The sequence below is a fragment of the Bufo gargarizans genome, chromosome 3 (assembly GCF_014858855.1).
Source record: "Bufo gargarizans isolate SCDJY-AF-19 chromosome 3, ASM1485885v1, whole genome shotgun sequence".
In the NCBI taxonomy this organism is placed as follows: domain Eukaryota; kingdom Metazoa; phylum Chordata; class Amphibia; order Anura; family Bufonidae; genus Bufo; species Bufo gargarizans.
In genome coordinates this window covers 428,367,466-428,386,675 of record NC_058082.1, presented here as the reverse complement: position 1 = coordinate 428,386,675, position 19,210 = coordinate 428,367,466, and the positions used below count along the sequence as shown (strand labels likewise).

At 44.5% G+C, this 19,210-nt stretch overlaps 1 protein-coding gene across 1 annotated transcript; it reads right to left on the bottom strand.

The window, feature by feature from the left end:
- Positions 1-915: 915 nt before the first annotated feature.
- On the bottom strand, positions 916-16,854 carry BCAS2 (BCAS2 pre-mRNA processing factor). The gene is made up of 7 exons (XM_044286359.1): positions 16,733-16,854; positions 14,047-14,139; positions 6,405-6,475; positions 4,796-4,957; positions 4,646-4,696; positions 1,811-1,891; positions 916-1,327 (listed from the first exon to the last, which is right to left on the bottom strand). The coding sequence occupies exons 1-7, from the start codon at positions 16,823-16,825 to the stop codon at positions 1,207-1,209; spliced, it is 672 nt and encodes a 223-aa protein (XP_044142294.1). The 5' UTR covers positions 16,826-16,854; the 3' UTR covers positions 916-1,206.
- Positions 16,855-19,210: the final 2,356 nt, after the last annotated feature.

Here is a 19,210-nt window from a genome sequence, read left to right as displayed (position 1 = left end):
AATTTTGAAAATTGCGAATTTTTCGAAATTTTTGACAAATTTGGGATTTTTCCCATAAATAAAAGGGGAAATATTTTGACTCAAATTTATGACTGTCATGAAGTACAATGTGTCACAAGAAAATCTCAGAATGGCTTGGATAAGTAAAAGCATTCCAAAGTTATTACCACATATAGTGACACTAACCCGTGAATAGCAGATACATTGTTGTCATGGGACAACCCCTTTATTGCCTCATTCATACGTCAATCAACTTGTTTTGATCAACTCTATGGTGCTGCCAGAGATAACCGAGTGCAAGCAGTCCCACAGGAGTTGAAAAGAGAGGTGTAGGGTTAACAAAGCCTCATTGAAATGTGGCAGAGAAAATGTGCATGGATTTCAGCGTATGCTGCACGTTTTTAAATTAGCAGCATGCCCATAAGAGTATTCTCCTATTGTGCAAATAAGCTGTGGATTTTCCGCCACAAAATTGTGTGCAGAAAATCCATAGCATTTAAAGTAGCCGCAAAGTGGACGAGATTTTACTAAATCTCCTTCACACTGCAGAAGGAAAAAAATTTAAAAAAAATAAAAATAAAAAAATAAAAACACAGGGAAAGTGACCTACAGTGTGGATTTTAAAATCACAAGTAAATCATGAAGATTTTACCTGGATTCATATTAAAATCTGTGGCAGATTGTATTATTTTTTATTTATTTTTTACACTGAAATTATATCATGTGGGAAATCCGCTGCAAACTAGGTTTTGTCAAAGAACTGGCATAGCCTTAAAATGTGTACCTTATAGGTCACTTGACCCAGTTACAGAGGCTCAGGGAGAATGGAAATATGCAAGGTTTTACAGAACCAAAAAGCATTTCCAACGGAGAACATTTGAGAAATTAATGGGAACCATATTACACAAAGCAAAATAATTTTATTCAAGTTTTCTAACAAAAAAAAAAAAAAAAAAAAGCAATTATTGTGTCCTGTTGATGCTGAGCTACAAACAGCACTATTGCAACAACTCCAAAGATGGACATTTTCAGGAGTTTGTAAGGTTGACCATCACTAGAAAGACTGGGCGAAATTGGTTGACTTACACAGAGCTGTAGCACAGACATACGCACACTGAGATGCAGTCATTAATCTACAATGGGATTATATATTTTTGGAGAACTGGAGGAATGGGTGAAGCGGAAAGGAATCAGTCGTCCACAAACTTAATAATTCTCAATATTTTCTTTGTTCTCGCCATCCATTTGCTTCAGCTGATTGATCTCATTCTCCAGCTGCACAATTGCACGTTCAATTTCATAGTTCTTACTCACAAGAGATACCCACCTAAAGAAAAGCAAAAATACGTAAGCACGACATTGTAACCTGGGATTTGCATCAGCAGAGAACATAATCCCCTTACTTCTGGAAGCTATTATCAGAAACCTTCCACTTAAACTAAATGTTTTGTTTAAACGTATAATGTCGCTTATGAAAAGTTGAAAAGTATGCCGTCTAAAAAGTCAGTTGTAGAATGAGAAATAAGAATAAAAAATAAAATAAAAGTCTAAAATCAGATTAGAGGGCTTTACGTGGCCTGGAGCGCTTAGCTGAAAGAGACCGTAGGTAAACATCTGTCTGCATTTCCATCAAATGAGAAGCTGTCAGGACACTACACTTCCAGTATTGCATCTGTTCACACTATGCTAAATCCATCATCAGACAGTCCACATGGAGCACTGTGATGCTTTAGTGTATTTACTGGAATATTGAAGACATCCATCATTTTCACAGTAACACACTTAAAAACCCATGGACAAAATAACTTACGTTGACTCCATTTCTCTCAGTTTGGCCCCAGATGTAAGCTGCGAGTTTTTCCTCTGCCAATTCAAGTCCTGAATACGTTTTCTGAACAAGACGGAGATAAAAATGAATGATGCAAGTAGTGATAGAAGGGAGAGCAGAAGAATTCTTTACTGACACAATCAGTCATTCAAAAACTTCCTCTCAAGGCAAGCATCTCTGAACCACATGATGCATCCGTACCAAGAGCCCAAAAACCGAAATCTCACTGGTTGGTACTTTCACCTATACTAGTTTTGACTTCCAGTTCTTATGTCATCAAATGCGTGTTACAAGACCACACTTGACATATAATCCTGCCACTCATTAGCTGGCAGCATCTATGTCTGAATGGCATCAAAACGTACATTAGGCTGCCTTTCCCTACGTGAGATATTAAAGGGACTACAAGTGAGGACATCATGTCCAGTGTGCACGTGACTAGCCCCAGTGTTAGCATGCTGTTCATTCACTAGTGACTGTCTGAGCGGTTATGTTAACAATGAACATGACACCGCTTCTGGTTCAACATGGGACCGGAACTGCAGTGCAACGGAGGGACCTTTAGCAGGCGAGTTCCACCTCTGTTTTGTAAGCCGGCTGGCTGCTTCCATGGAAATTTTATTGTGTCGAACAACCCTATTTGTAGCCTAGGGTACAAATATTAAAGACCACCAACAATATCGGAAAAGGACTTTATACAAGGGGAAAAAAATAAAATAAAAAAAAGTCTTTAACTGAGAGGCAAAGTAAGTTGTGACAAACAAGTTATCTGTAGGTGGCCATTGTGTACATGCACTACTTGGAGTGACAGGTCAGGTCTGCTACGTTACCCCATTGGAACAATTTCCGGCACTAGATTTCCTTCATTCATTTTAAGGCCTCTTGGTATTTAGTTTGCAACATGCTCCAAGTCTCACATTTTTCCTATGTGAACGTATCCCTCCAGGTAATACTTGCTTGATCGAGGTCTGTGTGTCCAAAATGTTCCCCTAGCTCCCATGTATCAGTACACTGTCAATACTGAACTGATTTTCCACTTCTACAACTCATGATTATTCCCTCAATCTTGTGCTGAAAGACAATGATGCAGAGGAGTCTGATTTCCCCCTTCCTCTACCTGCAGAGTCTGCCCTGGTTGCCTTCCTCCCTCTGTACACAGACAGCCTGGGAGATCTCCATCCATTCCTCCTGCAGACTTATTAACACTATGATAATAGTATATACAGTCCTACCTGCAGTCTTGGGTGTACCTCTTTATCTCCATACTAATCTGTCACACTCCCTCCCTCTTGGTATCACAAGCACCAAGAAAAGGGAGGGGGAAGCAAAAACCTGACAGACAGGAGCAGTGCTTGTCACATGTATGTCAGAAGCAGCAGGACAGTCAGCTATAAGAAACAGTTACACTGACTCTAAGGCCCCATGCACACGGCCGTGTTTCACAGGCGTGTGCGGGCCGTGGAACCGCGGCCTGGATCCCTCCTGAGAGCAGGAGCGCACGGCGTCACTGGTTGCTATGACGCCGTGCGCTCCCTGCTGCCGGCACAGTACAGTAATACACTGGTATAGATCATACCAGTGTATTACTGTATTGCGGCGGCAGCAGGGAGCGCACGGCGTCATAGCAACCAGTGACGCCGTGCGCTCCTGCTCTCAGGAGGGATCCAGGCCGCGGTTCCACGGCCCGCACACGGCTGTGAAACACGGCCGTGTGCATGGGGCCTAAAGCAGCAAATTGATTGTGTTTAGTAGAAAAGAAAAAAAAATGTATACTATTTAGAAACTTGCATAATTTTGCATTTAGAAAGCAAAAGAACAAGACAATATTGTGCAAAGATACCCCTAACCTTTTACCTCTTGCCGACCGCTTGATGAATATACTTCCAGGCAGTGAGAGCACAGAGGCCACTGTCAATGACAGCAGGGCACCCCAAAGAGAAGGCAGGGGCGGTTATTCACCATCTCTGCCTTCCCCATTGATCTATACATATTGCTATGTATAGAGATCAAGAAGCGGCAATGCCGCTCCCAGCTCCAGTCCCCGCGGTCATGTGGTCGCAAGGGTCTGGGTGTCTGTGCAAGCTGCAGGGTCGTGGCAAACCCAGATCAGATCTGCAGTGAGGCTGTAAAGCCATGTACAACTTTTCTGAGGGCAATATTTAATCTGTAAATGGGGACACTATGTCAGCCCTAGTTATAGGAGAAATCAGCAATAAATTTAAATATGTAATGTTTAAGGGTTTGATCAATTTATATTACTAGCTGCACATGAGCTGGTAACAGCACATACATACAGCTAGTAATAAGTATTATTAAAGGCGTTCTGCAGTTTTTTTCTGCAGTAGCGCCGCGGCCTTCTCTCTGTTTACCGCAGGGTCAGTGACATCACGACTAGTATCAATGGCCTGGGGGAGGCTAAGCTCCATTCAAGTGAACAGAGCTTAGCAGCGCCCAGGCCAGTTAATTCAAGTCGTGACGTCACTGGGCCTGCGGTAAACAGTGAGACAGCCGCGGTGCTACTGCCAGCGTCGCTGCTTTCTCAAACAGCTGATCAGCAAGGGTCCCAGGTGTCGGAACCCTGCCGATCAGATGCTGATGATCTATCCAGAGGATAGATTATCAGTTAAAAAAAAACTGCAGAACCCCTTTAACCATCAGCACTAATTTCGAATAGTTTAATATGCATAATTTATGTTTACATGCAGGTCCCCTGCTCTGACTGCCGGTGCTCTACTTTTTTGTTTGACTATCTCAGTGCATAACCTCAGCAGATACTGGCAGGAAACTGTCTTATTTTGGTGATAATAATGTACATACCTTAACTTCTGCAAATCCTTTTGTGCCGATTCAATCATACGAACCAGATTTCTAAAAGAGAAAAAGCGGGGGTGTAATTGAGCATCAGTTGAAAATATCCTCCATTGCTACATTCACAGTCACCATTTTGCCATTTGAAGTTCAGCTTACTCATTATAGACTCTCCAGGCATTACAGCCATGCTGAGACATGATTTCCAGATTCTCTATACGAACAGCCTGATGCTCCAGCTGAGCCATCGAATTGTTAACACACTCCTGCCATGCAGTTATATCATTCCTCTGGCCAGAAGAAGGAGCAGGCAATTCATATCTGAAAGAGACAACAAAACTCCATGAAAAACAATTATACACAAGAACAAGAGAGCCTCAATCTATACAACAGAAGTCCTATAATGTACATTTCCACCCAAAATTCAATAACCCAAATAACTTGCTAATTTGTCCATGAACAGTGGGAAGGAAGAAGCAAATGAAATCATAAATTAAAAACTGCCACAAAGAAAACTCATTATTTAATTCATTTTATATAATGTTAACATTTGAGATGGTCTTCTCCTTTGAGTATCACAATCTAAGTTCACATTTAATCCATCTGTATGTTTTTGGAGTGTGGGAGGAAACTGCACCCAGGAAAACCCAGGCAAATATGGGAAGAACATACAAACTCCATGCGGTTGTTGCCCTTGGTCAAATTTTACACCAGATCCCCAGCACTGCAAAGCAACGGCGCTAACCACTGACCCACTGTGTCTCGTTGCCACAGCAATCAGAACTCAGCTTCCATTTTGTAATTGGCCAACTGGGCCATTTTATCAAGTACAGGTTAGTTTTCTAAGGCATCTTGCACACAAACATTTAATTTTTTCAGTTTCGGTTCCGTTTTTGTGGATCCCGTTTGCGGTCTGTATGCAGAACCATTCATTTCAATGGTTCTGCAAAAAACGGAAGGTACCCCGTATGCATTCCGTTTCCGTATTTCCGTTCTGCTGAAAGATAGAACTTGTCCTATTATTGCCCGCAAATAACGATCCATGGCTCCATTCAAGTCAATGGGTCAGCAAAACATACGGAATGCATAGGGTACACACTTTGCCCATGTGTATACTGTTAAAACACATTACATTAATGATAAAAAATGTTGTGTTTCTGTTTGCGACCGGTTAGTAAAGCTTAAAGAGGACCTGTTACCAACCCAAAAAGTAAGATCGCTGTATATTTTTGTTGGCCATTCTTTCCTGAGCATGGCATACTTTCACTTATGAATATGCACCCCCTGCTTTCTGCAGTAATGCCCCTAGAGATTTCTGGCACCAGACGTCAATCTAAAAGGGACTAGCCACAGAGGAGTAGATCGTTGCTTCTCTTCTTTGCTAGGGGAGGTTTCTTCCCGCTGTGACGATCTCCATTACACAGCCTCTTGATGCAGTATGATCTAGCGAGAACACGCTGTACCATACCTTCCAAAAGGACAGTGTCTCACTCAGACTGAAGTCACACGCTGCCGAAGATCAGAGCCCAACCACTGCAAACAGGGCTCTTCTCTACGGCTGCGTTACCTGCTCAGAACAGGAAATCAAGACTTATTATTAAGCCTGGTGGCCAGTGGGAAAACTGCAGATTTATATACTTTTTTTTGCAAATACATACAGTGAGTGACATGAAAAGGAAAAAAAAAAAAAAAATTGTAAAAAAAAAAAAAAAAAAAAAAAAAAAGCAAGATTCATGCAAAGCGTGAAACAAAAACACCCGGGACTCACCTCTTCATGCTGAGAAGTTCAAGAGGCTGGCGAGCAGATAGTCGCTCAAACTCATTCCTCATTATTTCTGTCTAGAAAGAAAGAAAAAAAAAAAAAATCATTAAATACCAGATATCGCAACCAACATCCAGATTTGCTGCAATACTGAAATGAAAGGGTAGACACGTAACCGTAACCCCTCCTTGCTTTCCACCTGGTAAAAATGAAATCCTATATCCTGAATAAAATGTGAATAAAAACAACCCCAACGAGTCAGATAAAACTACATTTTTTTACGTAAATAAAACCTTCCCATGTAGTTATATCAATATACAGTCGAAGCAAGCAGCTGTCACTTACAGGTAATAGCACCTCTTCCCTGAGTGAGGTTATCCAGGAATTCATCCCCCTCTCCCATGACAGAGTAGCATGGATGGAGCATGCTGGGGGTCATAGTTTCACCACAGCTGGAGGGCAGGAGGTTAGCCATCACTAGTGCATTGGCTTACCATAGCCTATGAGATGTAATGGCAAATGGGTACATAGTCACTTGGGAGAATCAGGTTTGCAGTCTATGAAATTGAACTTAATGTGGGTGACATAAGGGAGTACGACTGGGGCCCATAGTACAGACACCTGGTGAAAGTTTTTGCACTGGTCACTAAACCTAATATGGTGGAGACTTTCTGTCCTGTTAAGATCCAGATCAGCAGTGATCTGATTAACATCACAGGCTGGATTACAATGTAAGATATCACCTTTATATAGATAACACAAGATAGGTGGTGGTCACAGCTAATCTACTTCCTCCCTGCATAATGACCTCTGCACAGGTCAATCGCTATAGCGATCCCTCGTCCACACGATCTGCTGCCCAGAAACTACACTGCTCAATAAAGGGAACACTTAAACAACACAATGTAACTCCAAGTCAATCACACTTCTATGAAATCAAACTGTCCACTTAGGAAGCAACACTGAGTGACAATCAATCTCACATGCTGTTGTGCAAATGGAATAGACAACAGGTGGAAATTATAGGCAATTAGCAAGACACCCCCAATAACGGAGTGGTTCTGCAGGTGGTGACCACAGACCACTTCTCAGTTCCTATGCTTCCTGGCTGATGTTTTGGTCACTTTTGAATGCTGGCGGTGGTTTCACTCTAGTGGTAGCATGAGACGGAGTCTAGAACCCACACAAGTGGCTCAGGTAGTGCAGCTTATCCAGGATGGCACATCAATGCGAGCTGTGGCAAGAAGGTTTGCTGTGTCTGTCAGCGTAGTGTCCGGAGCATGGAGGCGCTACTAGGAGACAGGCCAGAACATCAGGAGACGTGGAGGCGGCCGTAGGAGGGCAACAACCCAGCATCAGGACCGCTACCTCCACCTTTGTGCAAGGAGGAACAGGAGGAGCACTGCCAGAGCCCTGCAAAATGACCTCCAGCAGGCCACAAATGTGCATGTGTCTGCTCAAACGGTCAGAAACAGACTCCATGAGGGTGATATAAGGGCCCGACGTCCACAGGTGGGGGTTGTGCTTACAGCCCAACACCGTGCAGGACGTTTGGCATTTGCCAGAGAACACCAAGATTGGCAAATTCGCCACTGGTGCCCTGTGCTCTTCACAGATAAAAGCAGGTTCACACTGAGCACATGACAGACGTGACAGAGTCTGGAGACGCTGTGGAGAACGTTCTGCTGCCTGCAACATCCTCCAGCATGACCGGTTTGGCATTGGGTCAGTAATGGTGTGGGGTGGCATTTCTTTGGAGGGCCGCACAGCCCTCCATGTGCTCGCCAGAGGTAGCCTGACTGCCATTAGGTACCGAGATGAGATCCTCAGACCCCTTGTGAGACCATATGCTCGTGCGGTTGGCCCTGGGTTCCTCCTAATGCAAGACAATGCTAGACCTCATGTGGCTGGAGTGTGTCAGCAGTTCCTGCAAGACGAAGGCATTGATGCTATGGACTGGCCCGCCCGTTCCCCAGACCTGAATCCAATTGAGCACATCTGGGACATCATGTCTCGCTCTATTCACCAACGTCACGTTGCACCACAGACTGTCCAGGAGTTGGAAGATGCTTTAGTCCAGGTCTGGGAGGAGATCCCTCAGGAGACCGTCCGCCACCTCATCAGGAGCATGCACAGGCGTTGTAGGGAGGTCATACAGGCACGTGGAGGCCACACACACTACTGAGCCTCATTTTCACTTGTTTTAAAGGACATTACATCAAAGTTGGATCAGCCTGTAGTGTGTTTTTCCACTTTAATTTTGAGTGTGACTCAAAATCCAGACCTTCATGGGTTGAAAAATGTAATTTCCATTTTTTTTTTTTTTTTGTGTGATTTTGTTGTCAGCACATTCAACTATGTAAAGAACAAAGTATTTCAGAAGAATATTTAATGAATTCAGATCTAGGATGTGTTATTTTTGTGTTCCCTTTATTTTTTTGAGCAGTGTATGATCGGTGGTGCCTACATGAACGACAGGATCACCTGATGAAGAAGTATTTCGCTCATTCATCGGGTGATCGGCGGCACATTTATATGAGCATTCCAGATAATGTGGATAATTATTGTCTTGAGTAAATGCAGCTTAAGGCCCATGGTGGCTGCTGTAAAGTATCTCTCAATACTTTTAGGGTCCATTCACACGTCCGCACTTTGGGTCCGGATCTATTCCACAATTATGCGGAACGGGTGCGGACCCATTCATTTTAAATGGGGATGCAATAGAAGCGGACAGCACACAGTGTGCTGTCCGCATCCACATTTCTGGTCCGCGGCCCCCAACTTCCGATCTGCGCCCCCGCAAAAAAATAGAACATGTCCTATTCCTGGCCACAGCTGAGGACAAGAATAGGCATTTCTACTGGGGTACCGGGGCTGTGTTTGGCGGATTAGCAATTTGCAGATCCGCAAAACACTGCGGACATGTTCTTAAGAACAGATAAGGCAAGATGGCAGCCCCTATAATCATAACTACCTACAGAAAATAAAAACAGATTAGAAAAAAGGGTGTGTGTCACCTAGTTTTAATTGGCATAAATAAAATGATGGTGACAGATTCCCTTTAACCACAGGTTTATACCCCCCTAGTGACCAGGCCCTTTTTTCAAATCGGCACTCCACAACTTTAGTGGTTTATTGCTCGGTCATGCAACTTACCACCCAAATTAATTTTACCTCCTTTTCTTCTCACTAATAGAGCTTTCATTTGGTGGTATTTCATTGCTGCTGACATTTTTACTTTTTTTGTTATTAATCGAAATTTAATGATTTTTTTGCAAAAAAATGACATTTTTCACTTTCAGTTGTAAAATTTTGCAAAAAAAACGACATCCATATATAAATTTTTCGCTAAATTTATTGTTCTACATGTCTTTGATAAAAAAAAAATGTTTGGGTAAAAAAAAAAAAATGGTTTGGGTAAAAGTTATAGCGTTTACAAACTATGGTACAAAAATGTGAATTTCCGCTTTTTGAAGCAGCTCTGACTTTCTGAGCACCTGTCATGTTTCCTGAGGTTCTACAATGCCCAGACAGTACAAACACCCCACAAATGACCCCATTTCGGAAAGTAGACACCCTAGGGTATTCGCTGATGGGCATAGTGAGTTCATAGAACTTTTTATTTTTTGTCACAAGTTAGCGGAAAATTATGATTTATTTATTTATTTTTATTTTTTCTTACAAAGTCTCATATTCCACTAACTTGTGACAAAAAATAAAAAATTCCAGGAACTCGCCATGCCCCTCACGGAATACCTTGGGGTGTCTTCTTTCCAAAATGGGGTCACTTGTGGGGTAGTTATACTGCCCTGGCATTCTAGGGCCCCTAATGTGTGGTTAGTAGTTTGAAATCAAAATGTGTAAAAAATGGCCTGTGAAATCCGAAAGGTGCTCTTTGGAATGTGTGCCCCTTTGCCCACCTAGGCGGCAAAAAAGTGACACACATCTGGTATCGCCGTACTCAGGAGAAGTTGGGGAATGTGTTTTGGGGTGTCATTTTACATATACCCATGCTGGGTGAGAGAAATATCTTGGCAAAAGACAACTTTTCCCATTTTTTTATACAAAGTTGGCATTTGACCAAGATATTTATCTCACCCAGCATGGGTATATGTAAAATGACACCCCAAAACACATTGCCCAACTTCTCCTGAGTACGGCGATACCAGATGTGTGACACTTTTTTGCAGCCTAGGTGGGCAAAGGGGCCCACATTCCAAAGAGCACCTTTAGGATTTCACCGGCCATTTTTTACAGATTTTGATTTCAAACTACTTCGCACACATTAGGGTCCCTAAATTGCCAGGGCAGTATAACTACCCCACAAGTGACCCCATTTTGGAAAGAAGACACCCCAAGGTATTCCGTGAGGGGCATGGCGAGTTCCTGGAATTTTTTATTTTTTGTCGCAAGTTAGTGGAATATGAGACTTTGTAAGAAAAAAATAAAAATAAAAAAATCATCATTTTCCGCTAACTTGTGACAAAAAATAAAAAATTATAGGAACTCGCCATGCCCCTCACGGAATACCTTGGGGTGTCTTCTTTCCAAAATGGGGTCACTTGTGGCGTAGTTATACTGCCCTGGCATTCTAGGGGCCCTAATGTGTGGTAAGTAGTTTGAAATCAAAATGTGTAAAAAATTACCTGTGAAATCCAAAAGGTGCTCTTTGGAATGTGTGCCCCTTTGCCCACCTAGGCGGCAAAAAAGTGACACACATCTGGTATCGCCGTACTCAGGAGAAGTTGGGGAATGTGTTTTGGGGTGTCATTTTACATATACCCATGCTGGGTGAGAGAAATATCTCTGCAAAAGACAACTTTTCCCATTTTCTTTTATACAAAGTTGGCATTTGACCAAGATATTTATCTCACCCAGCATGGGTATATGTAAAATGACACCCCAAAACACATTGCCCAACTTCTCCCGAGTACGGCGATACCAGATGTGTGACACTTTTTTGCAGCCTAGATGCGCAAAGGGGCCCAAATTCCTTTTAGGGGGGCATTTTTAGACATTTGGATCCCAGACTTCTTCTCACGGTTTCAGGCCCCTAAAATGCCAGGGCAGTATAAATACCCCACATGGGACCCCATTTTGAAAAGAAGACACCCCAAGGTATTCAATGAGGGGCCTGGCGAGTTCATAGAATTTTTTTTTTTTTTGCATAAGTTAGCGGACATTGATTTTTTTTTTTTTGATTTTTTTCTCACAAAGTCTCACTTTCCGCTAACTTAGGACAAAAATTTCAATCTTTCATGGACTCAAAATGCCCCTCACGGAATACCTTGGGGTGTCTTCTTTCCGAAATGGGGTCACATGTGGGGTATTTATACTGCCCTGGCTTTTTAGGGGCCCTAAAGCGTGAGAAGAAGTCTGGAATATAAATGTCTAAAAATGTTACGCATTTGGATTCCGTGAGGGGTATGGCGAGTTCATGTGAGATTTTATTTTTTGACACAAGTTAGTGGAATATGAGACTTTGTAAGAAAAAAAAAATAAAAAAAAATATATATATATATATATATATATATATATATATTTCCGCTAACTTGGGCCAAAAAAAAAATTCTGAATGGAGCCTTACAGGGGGGCGATCAATGACAGGGGGGTGATCAGGGAGTGTATATGGGGTGATCACCCCTCTGTCACTGATCACCCCTCTGTCACTGATCACCCCTCTGAAAGGCTCCATTCAGACGTCCATATGTTTTTTACGGATCCACGGATACATAGATCGGAACCGCAAAACACATACGGACGTCTGAATGGAGCCTTACATGGGGGTAATCAATGACAGGGGGGTGATCAATGACAGGGGGGTGATCAGGGAGTGTATATGAGGTGATCACCCCACTGTCACTGATCACCCCCCTGTAAGGCTCCATTCAGACGTCCGTATGTGTTTTGCGGATCCGATCCATGGATGCGTGAATCCGTACAACACATGCAGACGTCTGAATGGAGCCTTACAGGGGGGTAATCATCCCATATAGACTCCCTGATCACCCCCCTGTAAGGCTCCATTCAGACGTCCGTATGCGTTTTGCGGATCCGATCCATGGAGGCGTGGATCCGTAAAACACATACGGGCGTCTGAATGGACCCTTACAGGGGGGTGATCAATGACAGGGGGGTGATCAATGACAGAGGGGTGATCAGGAAGTCTATATGGGGTGATCACCCCCCTGTCACTGATCACCCCCCTGTAAGGCTCCATTCAGACGTCCGTATGTGTTTTGCGGATCCTATCCATAGATGCGTGGATCCGTAAAACACATACGGACATCTGAATGGAGCCTTACAGGGGGGTGATCAATGACAGGGGGTGATCAGGGAGTGTATATGGGGTGATCACCCCCCTGTTATTGATCACCCCCCTGTAAGGCTCCATTCAGACATCCGTATGCGTTTTGCGGATCCGATCCATGTATCCGTGGATCCGTAAAAATCATACGGACCTCTGAATGGAGCCTTACAGGGGGGTGATCAATGACAGGGGGGTGATCAATGACAGAGGGGTGATCAATGACAGAGGGGTGATCAGGGAGTCTATATGGGCTGATCAGTGGTTTATAAAGGGTTAATAAGTGACAGGGGGGGGGGTGTAGTGTAGTGTAGTGGTGTTTGGTGCTACTTTACTGAGCTGCCTGTGTCCTCTGGTGGTCGATCCTAACAAAAGGGACCACCAGAGGACCAGGTAGCAGGTATATTAGACGCTGTTATCAAAACAGAGTCTAATATACCTGTTAGGGGTTAAAAAAATCACATCTCCAGCCTGCCAGCGAGCGATCGCCGCTGGCAGGCTGGAGATCCACTCGCTTACCTTCCGTTCCTGTGAGGCGCGCGTTCACAGGAAATCTCGGCTCGCGCGAGATGACGCCTGTTAGCGTAGCCTGGGAGAGCCGCCGCAATGACGCCTTTCGGCGTTAGTGCGGCGGCAAGTGGTTAAAGACTCATCCAATATTCCCCTTCCTACACACACTGTAGGTAACATTAAAACAAGTGCAAAGGAAAACTAGCGATCTGTTATATCGCCAGTTGTTCAACTATGGAAACCAGCTACCATTTGGCTCCATACACATTATGGCAGCATTGGAAGCAGATATGTAGTACCGTATTTTCCAGATCAAAAGTGAGGAAAAAGTGGCAGTACGTCTTATAGTCCGAATGCTAATGACCGCTTCCATTATGAGGCACGCTGTGCACTGTGTCCTGACCACGTACAGCGCCAGGACGTAGTGCATGCAGGCGCGTACTATGACCTGAAGCTGTGCGGCCGGAAGAAGTGATGTGGTGCAAGAAGCGGCGAGGCCTGAATGTGCAGTGTGGCAGCACCGTCCAAAGCAAGTGAGGTGTTTACATATTTTTTTTTAGGTCTGATCTGAGGCCAATGGGTGGTCTGATCTAAGTGTGGTGAGGAGCTGGGGGGTCTGATGGGGAGCTCATCGGAGGTTGGGGGTCTGATCTGAGGTCTGATCTCAGTTCACATGAAGGGTCTGCTCAGAGGTCTGATGGAATATTTTTTTCTTATTTTCCTCCTCCAAATTCTAGGTGCGTCTTATAGTCCGGAAATAGGGCAATTTGTGAAGGACACTACTAAAACACAGTTACAAAGCATCCACAGACCACTGACCTAAATGCATACCTCAAACGCACTGTAATCTGGAGTAGGTAAATAACTCAGGTAATTTTTGGTTGGGCGATATCGTCTGGTTTCCTCTTCCACCAGTGCAGCTGCCTAAATATGGGAGAAAATAAGATCAGATAAAACAAAATAATAATTACCAGACTTTCCATATATACAAACCCACATATTGGACAGCACCGTAGAGGATACAAGTCTGCTATAAAAAGCACTGCACCTTTCTATAAGGCTACCTGCCCACAAACGTAAGGGCTCCGTGCCCGATTGCGGTGCGCCGCATGCGGATCGCGGACCCATTCACTTGAATTGGGTCTGCGATCCGCATCAGACGGTCCACACTGCAAAAAAGTAGTGCATGCGCTACTTTTTTGTGGTGCTGAGGCACGGCCATAAACAACACGGAAGCACTCCGTAGTGCTTCCGTGGGGGTTTTTGATCCGTGCCTCCATTACGCATCTCAAGTGAATGGGTCCACGATTCGTGATGCAGAACGCACATGGCTGGTGCCCATGTATTGCAGACCCGCTGTATGCGGGCTGCAATACGGCCATGGGGGGCACACAGTCGTGTGCATGTAGCCTAATTTGCATTTTGTTACTGGTGCGTATGCACACATGCTTTTCATGGACCCACTGTGAATAAAGAAGCTTTTTTGTATGGAGACGCTGCCGTCCATCTGGATTTTGTATGCTGTTCTGATCTGAGGTCAAGGTCGAGCTGATGCATTCTGGAGTACACCTTTAAGACCATTGGTGCAGCTCTTAAACATAATTTTACTCTCTACAGAGGAGAGGTGATCTGTATAAAAATTTGGGAAAACCCTTTTAATAATTTTAAGATATCTAGGAATTTGTCCTCAGAGAAGGAAATGCGGAGGATCATGTGCAGGTCTGAATGGGAATAAAAGGAACATGAACAAAGTGGGGCTGTTTTTTTTAACGCCTGCTTTAAAGGGTTGTCACGAGTAAGGACGCACTGCAGTCGCCCAAAACGCGTAGACTGCCTTGCTAGGCTATTAATGGATTCAAATAAAGATTGGAATTTTACGGAAGATGCCTGGAAACTTTCTTTGGACTGATTACTGCTGCTGGAGCAGACAAATCCATGCACCACATGGACTACGAGTGGTGAGCTGAACTGGTTTTCCCATTTATCTGCATGGCGAACATCGGCGTCATCGCTCCTCTTCTTCTTCCAGCAGGTCTGCAATGTGCTTGTGCATCACAAGCCGCAAAGCCGACGCCCACAGCGGCATTTATAATGTGCAGGCGCCAGACCGCATTTCAGCAAGGGAGATCGCTTTCTGCTGCAGGCAACTCACACAAAAGCTGAAGGTACGTTTAGAGTACGGTTTGGTGCCAGAACCTTAAAGGGGTTGTCTCACTTCAGTACGTCGCATTTATCCTGTAGAGGAAGTTAATACAAGGCACTTACTAATGTATTGTTATTATCCATCACATTATACACTGCTGGCATTTTTTCCCTATAGTGTATAAGCACGACCACCACTGCTGGATTGCAGGGTGGTCGTAACCATGGAAACGAGCAGTGTATATAATGTGATGCAGACATCCGATATGCCCTGCCACAGGCAGTTAAAGGGGTATTCTGTTTTCCTGATATTGATAGATTATCATTATTAGATCAGTGACCCCACCGATCAGATGTTTGAAGGGGCCGCAGCGCTCGTGGTAATGCAGTTTTCCTATTCACATGTTACCCTGCACCTCCACCACAATCTAGACGGCATGCAGGTAAACGCTGAAGAGGACGCAGGGCTGTCACGATCAGATACTGATCACCTCTGCTGAGTGTGGGTCATCAATATTGTGATACCGGAATACCCCTTTAACAGAATGGCAGGCCTGAGAGCCTTCACAATTTCACTCCGAGGGCAGTATAAGGCACTGACGGGCACCATCTGGTGTCTGGCTAGAACGGAGTTTCTGTGAAATCTCCGGTTTATTAGCTGCAGCATTGGCATCGCTCTGAGGAAGGAGACCGCATAATCATGGCATGCACAGGACCGTATCCACAAAACACAGACGACATCCGTGTTGCGTCCATTTTTTATTTGTGGACCAGTTGACTTCAATGGGTCCGTGGTCCGCATTTTGCGGAAAAGAACAGGACATGCTCTAAGTGTTTGTGGAACAGACACACAGATGCGAACAGCACACTGATGACATCCACGTGCGGTCCTTTTTTTGTGTGGACCCATAGAAATGAATGAGTCCTGAACAAAAAACGCCATTAAAACTGCAAAAAAGCTGATAAATGCCACAAAATGCATGTGCCAATCAGTGCGCCTGTCACTACCTTATGTTGTGCTCTGGGAAAGCAGCACAAGGGCTCACGTACGCAGTGTCGCCACCTAATCACTTTGGAGGCTGCGGAACTGCTCGCGGCTCAACGTCCAAGTGGTAGGACCCCCACCAACCTAGTTATTACATGACACCATCAGAGCAGTGACATCTGTTCACACCTGTCACTTCTCACAGAGGTAACGCACTGTCCGGCAGGTGGACGGTTTGGCTGAATGTTTATGGACCACACACTAAAGCCTAGCCTGCTACCAGCATGGAGCCATATCACCAGGTGGGACCCTGTGGCGGGACAGGGCCATTTTGCTCCAGCTTCCACCTAACGCTGCGCTCCGCCCTGTACAGCTGTGTACGGCACTCACCGCCTCCCGCACTCCCGCAGCATCATATCCTTGGTCAAAATAAGGTAACGCATCCACAACCACATCTCCTGCCACAAGACTGGTCCCCGCCATCTTGGAGCCGGGCAGTAGACTCAGAAACGCATGCGCACTACTAATGACGTAGATTGTTTACGTTGTCAACACGTGACCTACTAACGGGTCGGCGACCGACCGCCTGAGGAGAATGTCCTCGCGTTTTCTCTGCAACCGAGGAGAATGTCGTTTCCATTTCTTGTCTCTCTCCGTCTATATAATAAAACGCAAAGGCTATAATAAAATGACACCTTATTTTCTAAATTGTAATGGAAAAAGGTGAATTCGAAGACTGTGTTCACATAGGTTTTTCTTGAAGTAAGACCATCATCAATTTTCCAGCAAAACTGATACTAGGATTTCTGCTAGTGATTGCGGCCCTAGCAGATACACATTGTAATTCAATGGGGCTAATTTGCAGCTTTTCTGAGCAGAATCTGTGCAGTAATGAATCATATGACTGAAATGCTGCGGATTCGCTAACGTGGATTTTCATGCAGCGCTGTACAGTACAAGCAAAATGGATGACAGTGTAAAGAAATCTCATCCCCACACTGTAAGAAAAACATAGTGTAAATTGATGCAGTGGTCTTGTTTAAGGTGGCCCTTAATGCTATACTGGGTCCCCGGGACACCGCCAAGATGTCACCATGTGTTGCTGCTATCTGGAGGGGTTGGTAAGGCCTTGTACAGCAGTAATGCCCTTACGGAGCTAAGTTGCAGTGTAAAGCAGGACGAACAATGAAGATAAACTGTGTAACCACTAAAGTCAAACCAGCAGCTGGATCTATAATAGGGGATAGGTCCACCCTCTCAATATAAACCCAATAGTTACAATACCGGATCCGCGCTCAGTCTCTGGAACAGCTTTGAAAGTGTCAAAGAGTAAGGGCTGTTTCACACGAGCGAGTCCATTGCGGGAATCACGCTCCGTGTGTGAGTGTGAGGCCTCATGCACACGACCGTTATGTGCATTGTTCCGTTTTCCGTGATTTTCTGCGGACCTATTGACTTTCAATGGGTCTGTTGAAAACTCGGAAAATGCACCGTTTGTCATGCGCGTCCATGATCCGTGTTTCCTGTCCGTCCAAAAAATAGGACCTGTCCTATTTTTTTGACGGACAACGGTTCACGGACCCATTCAAGTCAACGGGTCCGTGAAAAAACACGGAGGCACACAAGATTGCCATCCGTGATCCGTGTCCGTAGGCTACTTTAGCACAGACGGATCGGCAGATCCGTCTGCATACAGCTTTTTCAGAGCTGAGTTTTCACTTTGTGAAAACTCAGATCCGACAGTATATTCTAACACAGAGGCGTTCCCATGGTGATGGGGACGCTTCAAGTTAGAATATACTAAGAACTGTGTACATGACTGCCCCTTGATGCCTGGCAGCACCCGATCTCTTACAGCGGGCAGTGATGCCGCAGACCCCCTCCCTCCCCAGCTTTTAATTCCTTGGTGGCCAGTGTGGCCTCCCCTGTATCAAATTCATTGGTGGCCAGTGCGGCCCCCCCTCCCCTGTATTAAATTCATTGGTGGCCAGTGTTTGGTCAGTGATTTCTATCAGTGACTGGGAGCCAAAACCAGGTGCGGCTCTGAACACAGAACAGGTGCAGATCTTTCCCTTAGGGCTCATTCACACGACCGTTGTTGTTTTGCGGTCTGTTTTTCACAGATCCATTTTTCCGTATCTGAGGTTCTTTTTTCTCTGATTTAAGTCCTCTTCTTTTCAATTATTACACAAAAAATATCCGTATAATTTCCGTATGCGATCCGTTTTTTGCGGATCGGAAACAGTAACAGCAAACACATGAGCTGGGCATAGCATTTCTACAGTATGAATCTGCAAAATACGGATGACATATGGATGTGTTCCGTGCGCATTCCGTATTTTTTACAAACCCATTGACTTGAATAAGGGCTCGGACTGTGATTTGCGGACAATAATAGGACATGCACTACTTTTTTGTGGAATGGAAATACGGAGACGCAATGCACATAGAGTACCTTCCGTTGTTTTTGAAGTGAATGGTTCCGCATATTGTCCACAAAAAAACGTAACGGAAGCGGAAAGAAAATAAGTTTGTGTGCATGAGCCCTTATACCTTATCTCTGTGGAGGCTCCAATCCTGGTTTTGGCTCACAATCACTGATGGAAATTACTGACCAAACACTGACGTCTGAATGTAGCTTTAGGAGTTATAAAACGTCTCCCTGCCCGCAGATGGAATGGGCTCTTTGGTTTAAATCATATTACATAATGGTATCAGCAATAGTGAAGATTAGTGTTGGGAGGGCATTCTCTGCCGAACACTATTCGGCCAGAGCATAGCGATGCTCGGCACATCTCGGTGTTCGAGTCTCCTCCCCACACGTTTGTTATATAGCACCCGATGACACATGTTCGGCCCAGTATTAGG

Coding starts and splice junctions, on each gene's coding strand:
- BCAS2 (XM_044286359.1), bottom strand. CDS start 16,825: ATGGCGGGGACCAGTCTTGTGGCAGGAGATGTGGTTGTGGATGCGTTA. Junction 4,697..4,795: donor GCCTGGAGAGTCTATAATGA/GTAAGCTGAACT, acceptor TTTCTCTTTTAG/AAATCTGGTTCGTATGATTG. Junction 1,328..1,810: donor CTGAGAGAAATGGAGTCAAC/GTAAGTTATTTT, acceptor GCTTTTCTTTAG/GTGGGTATCTCTTGTGAGTA.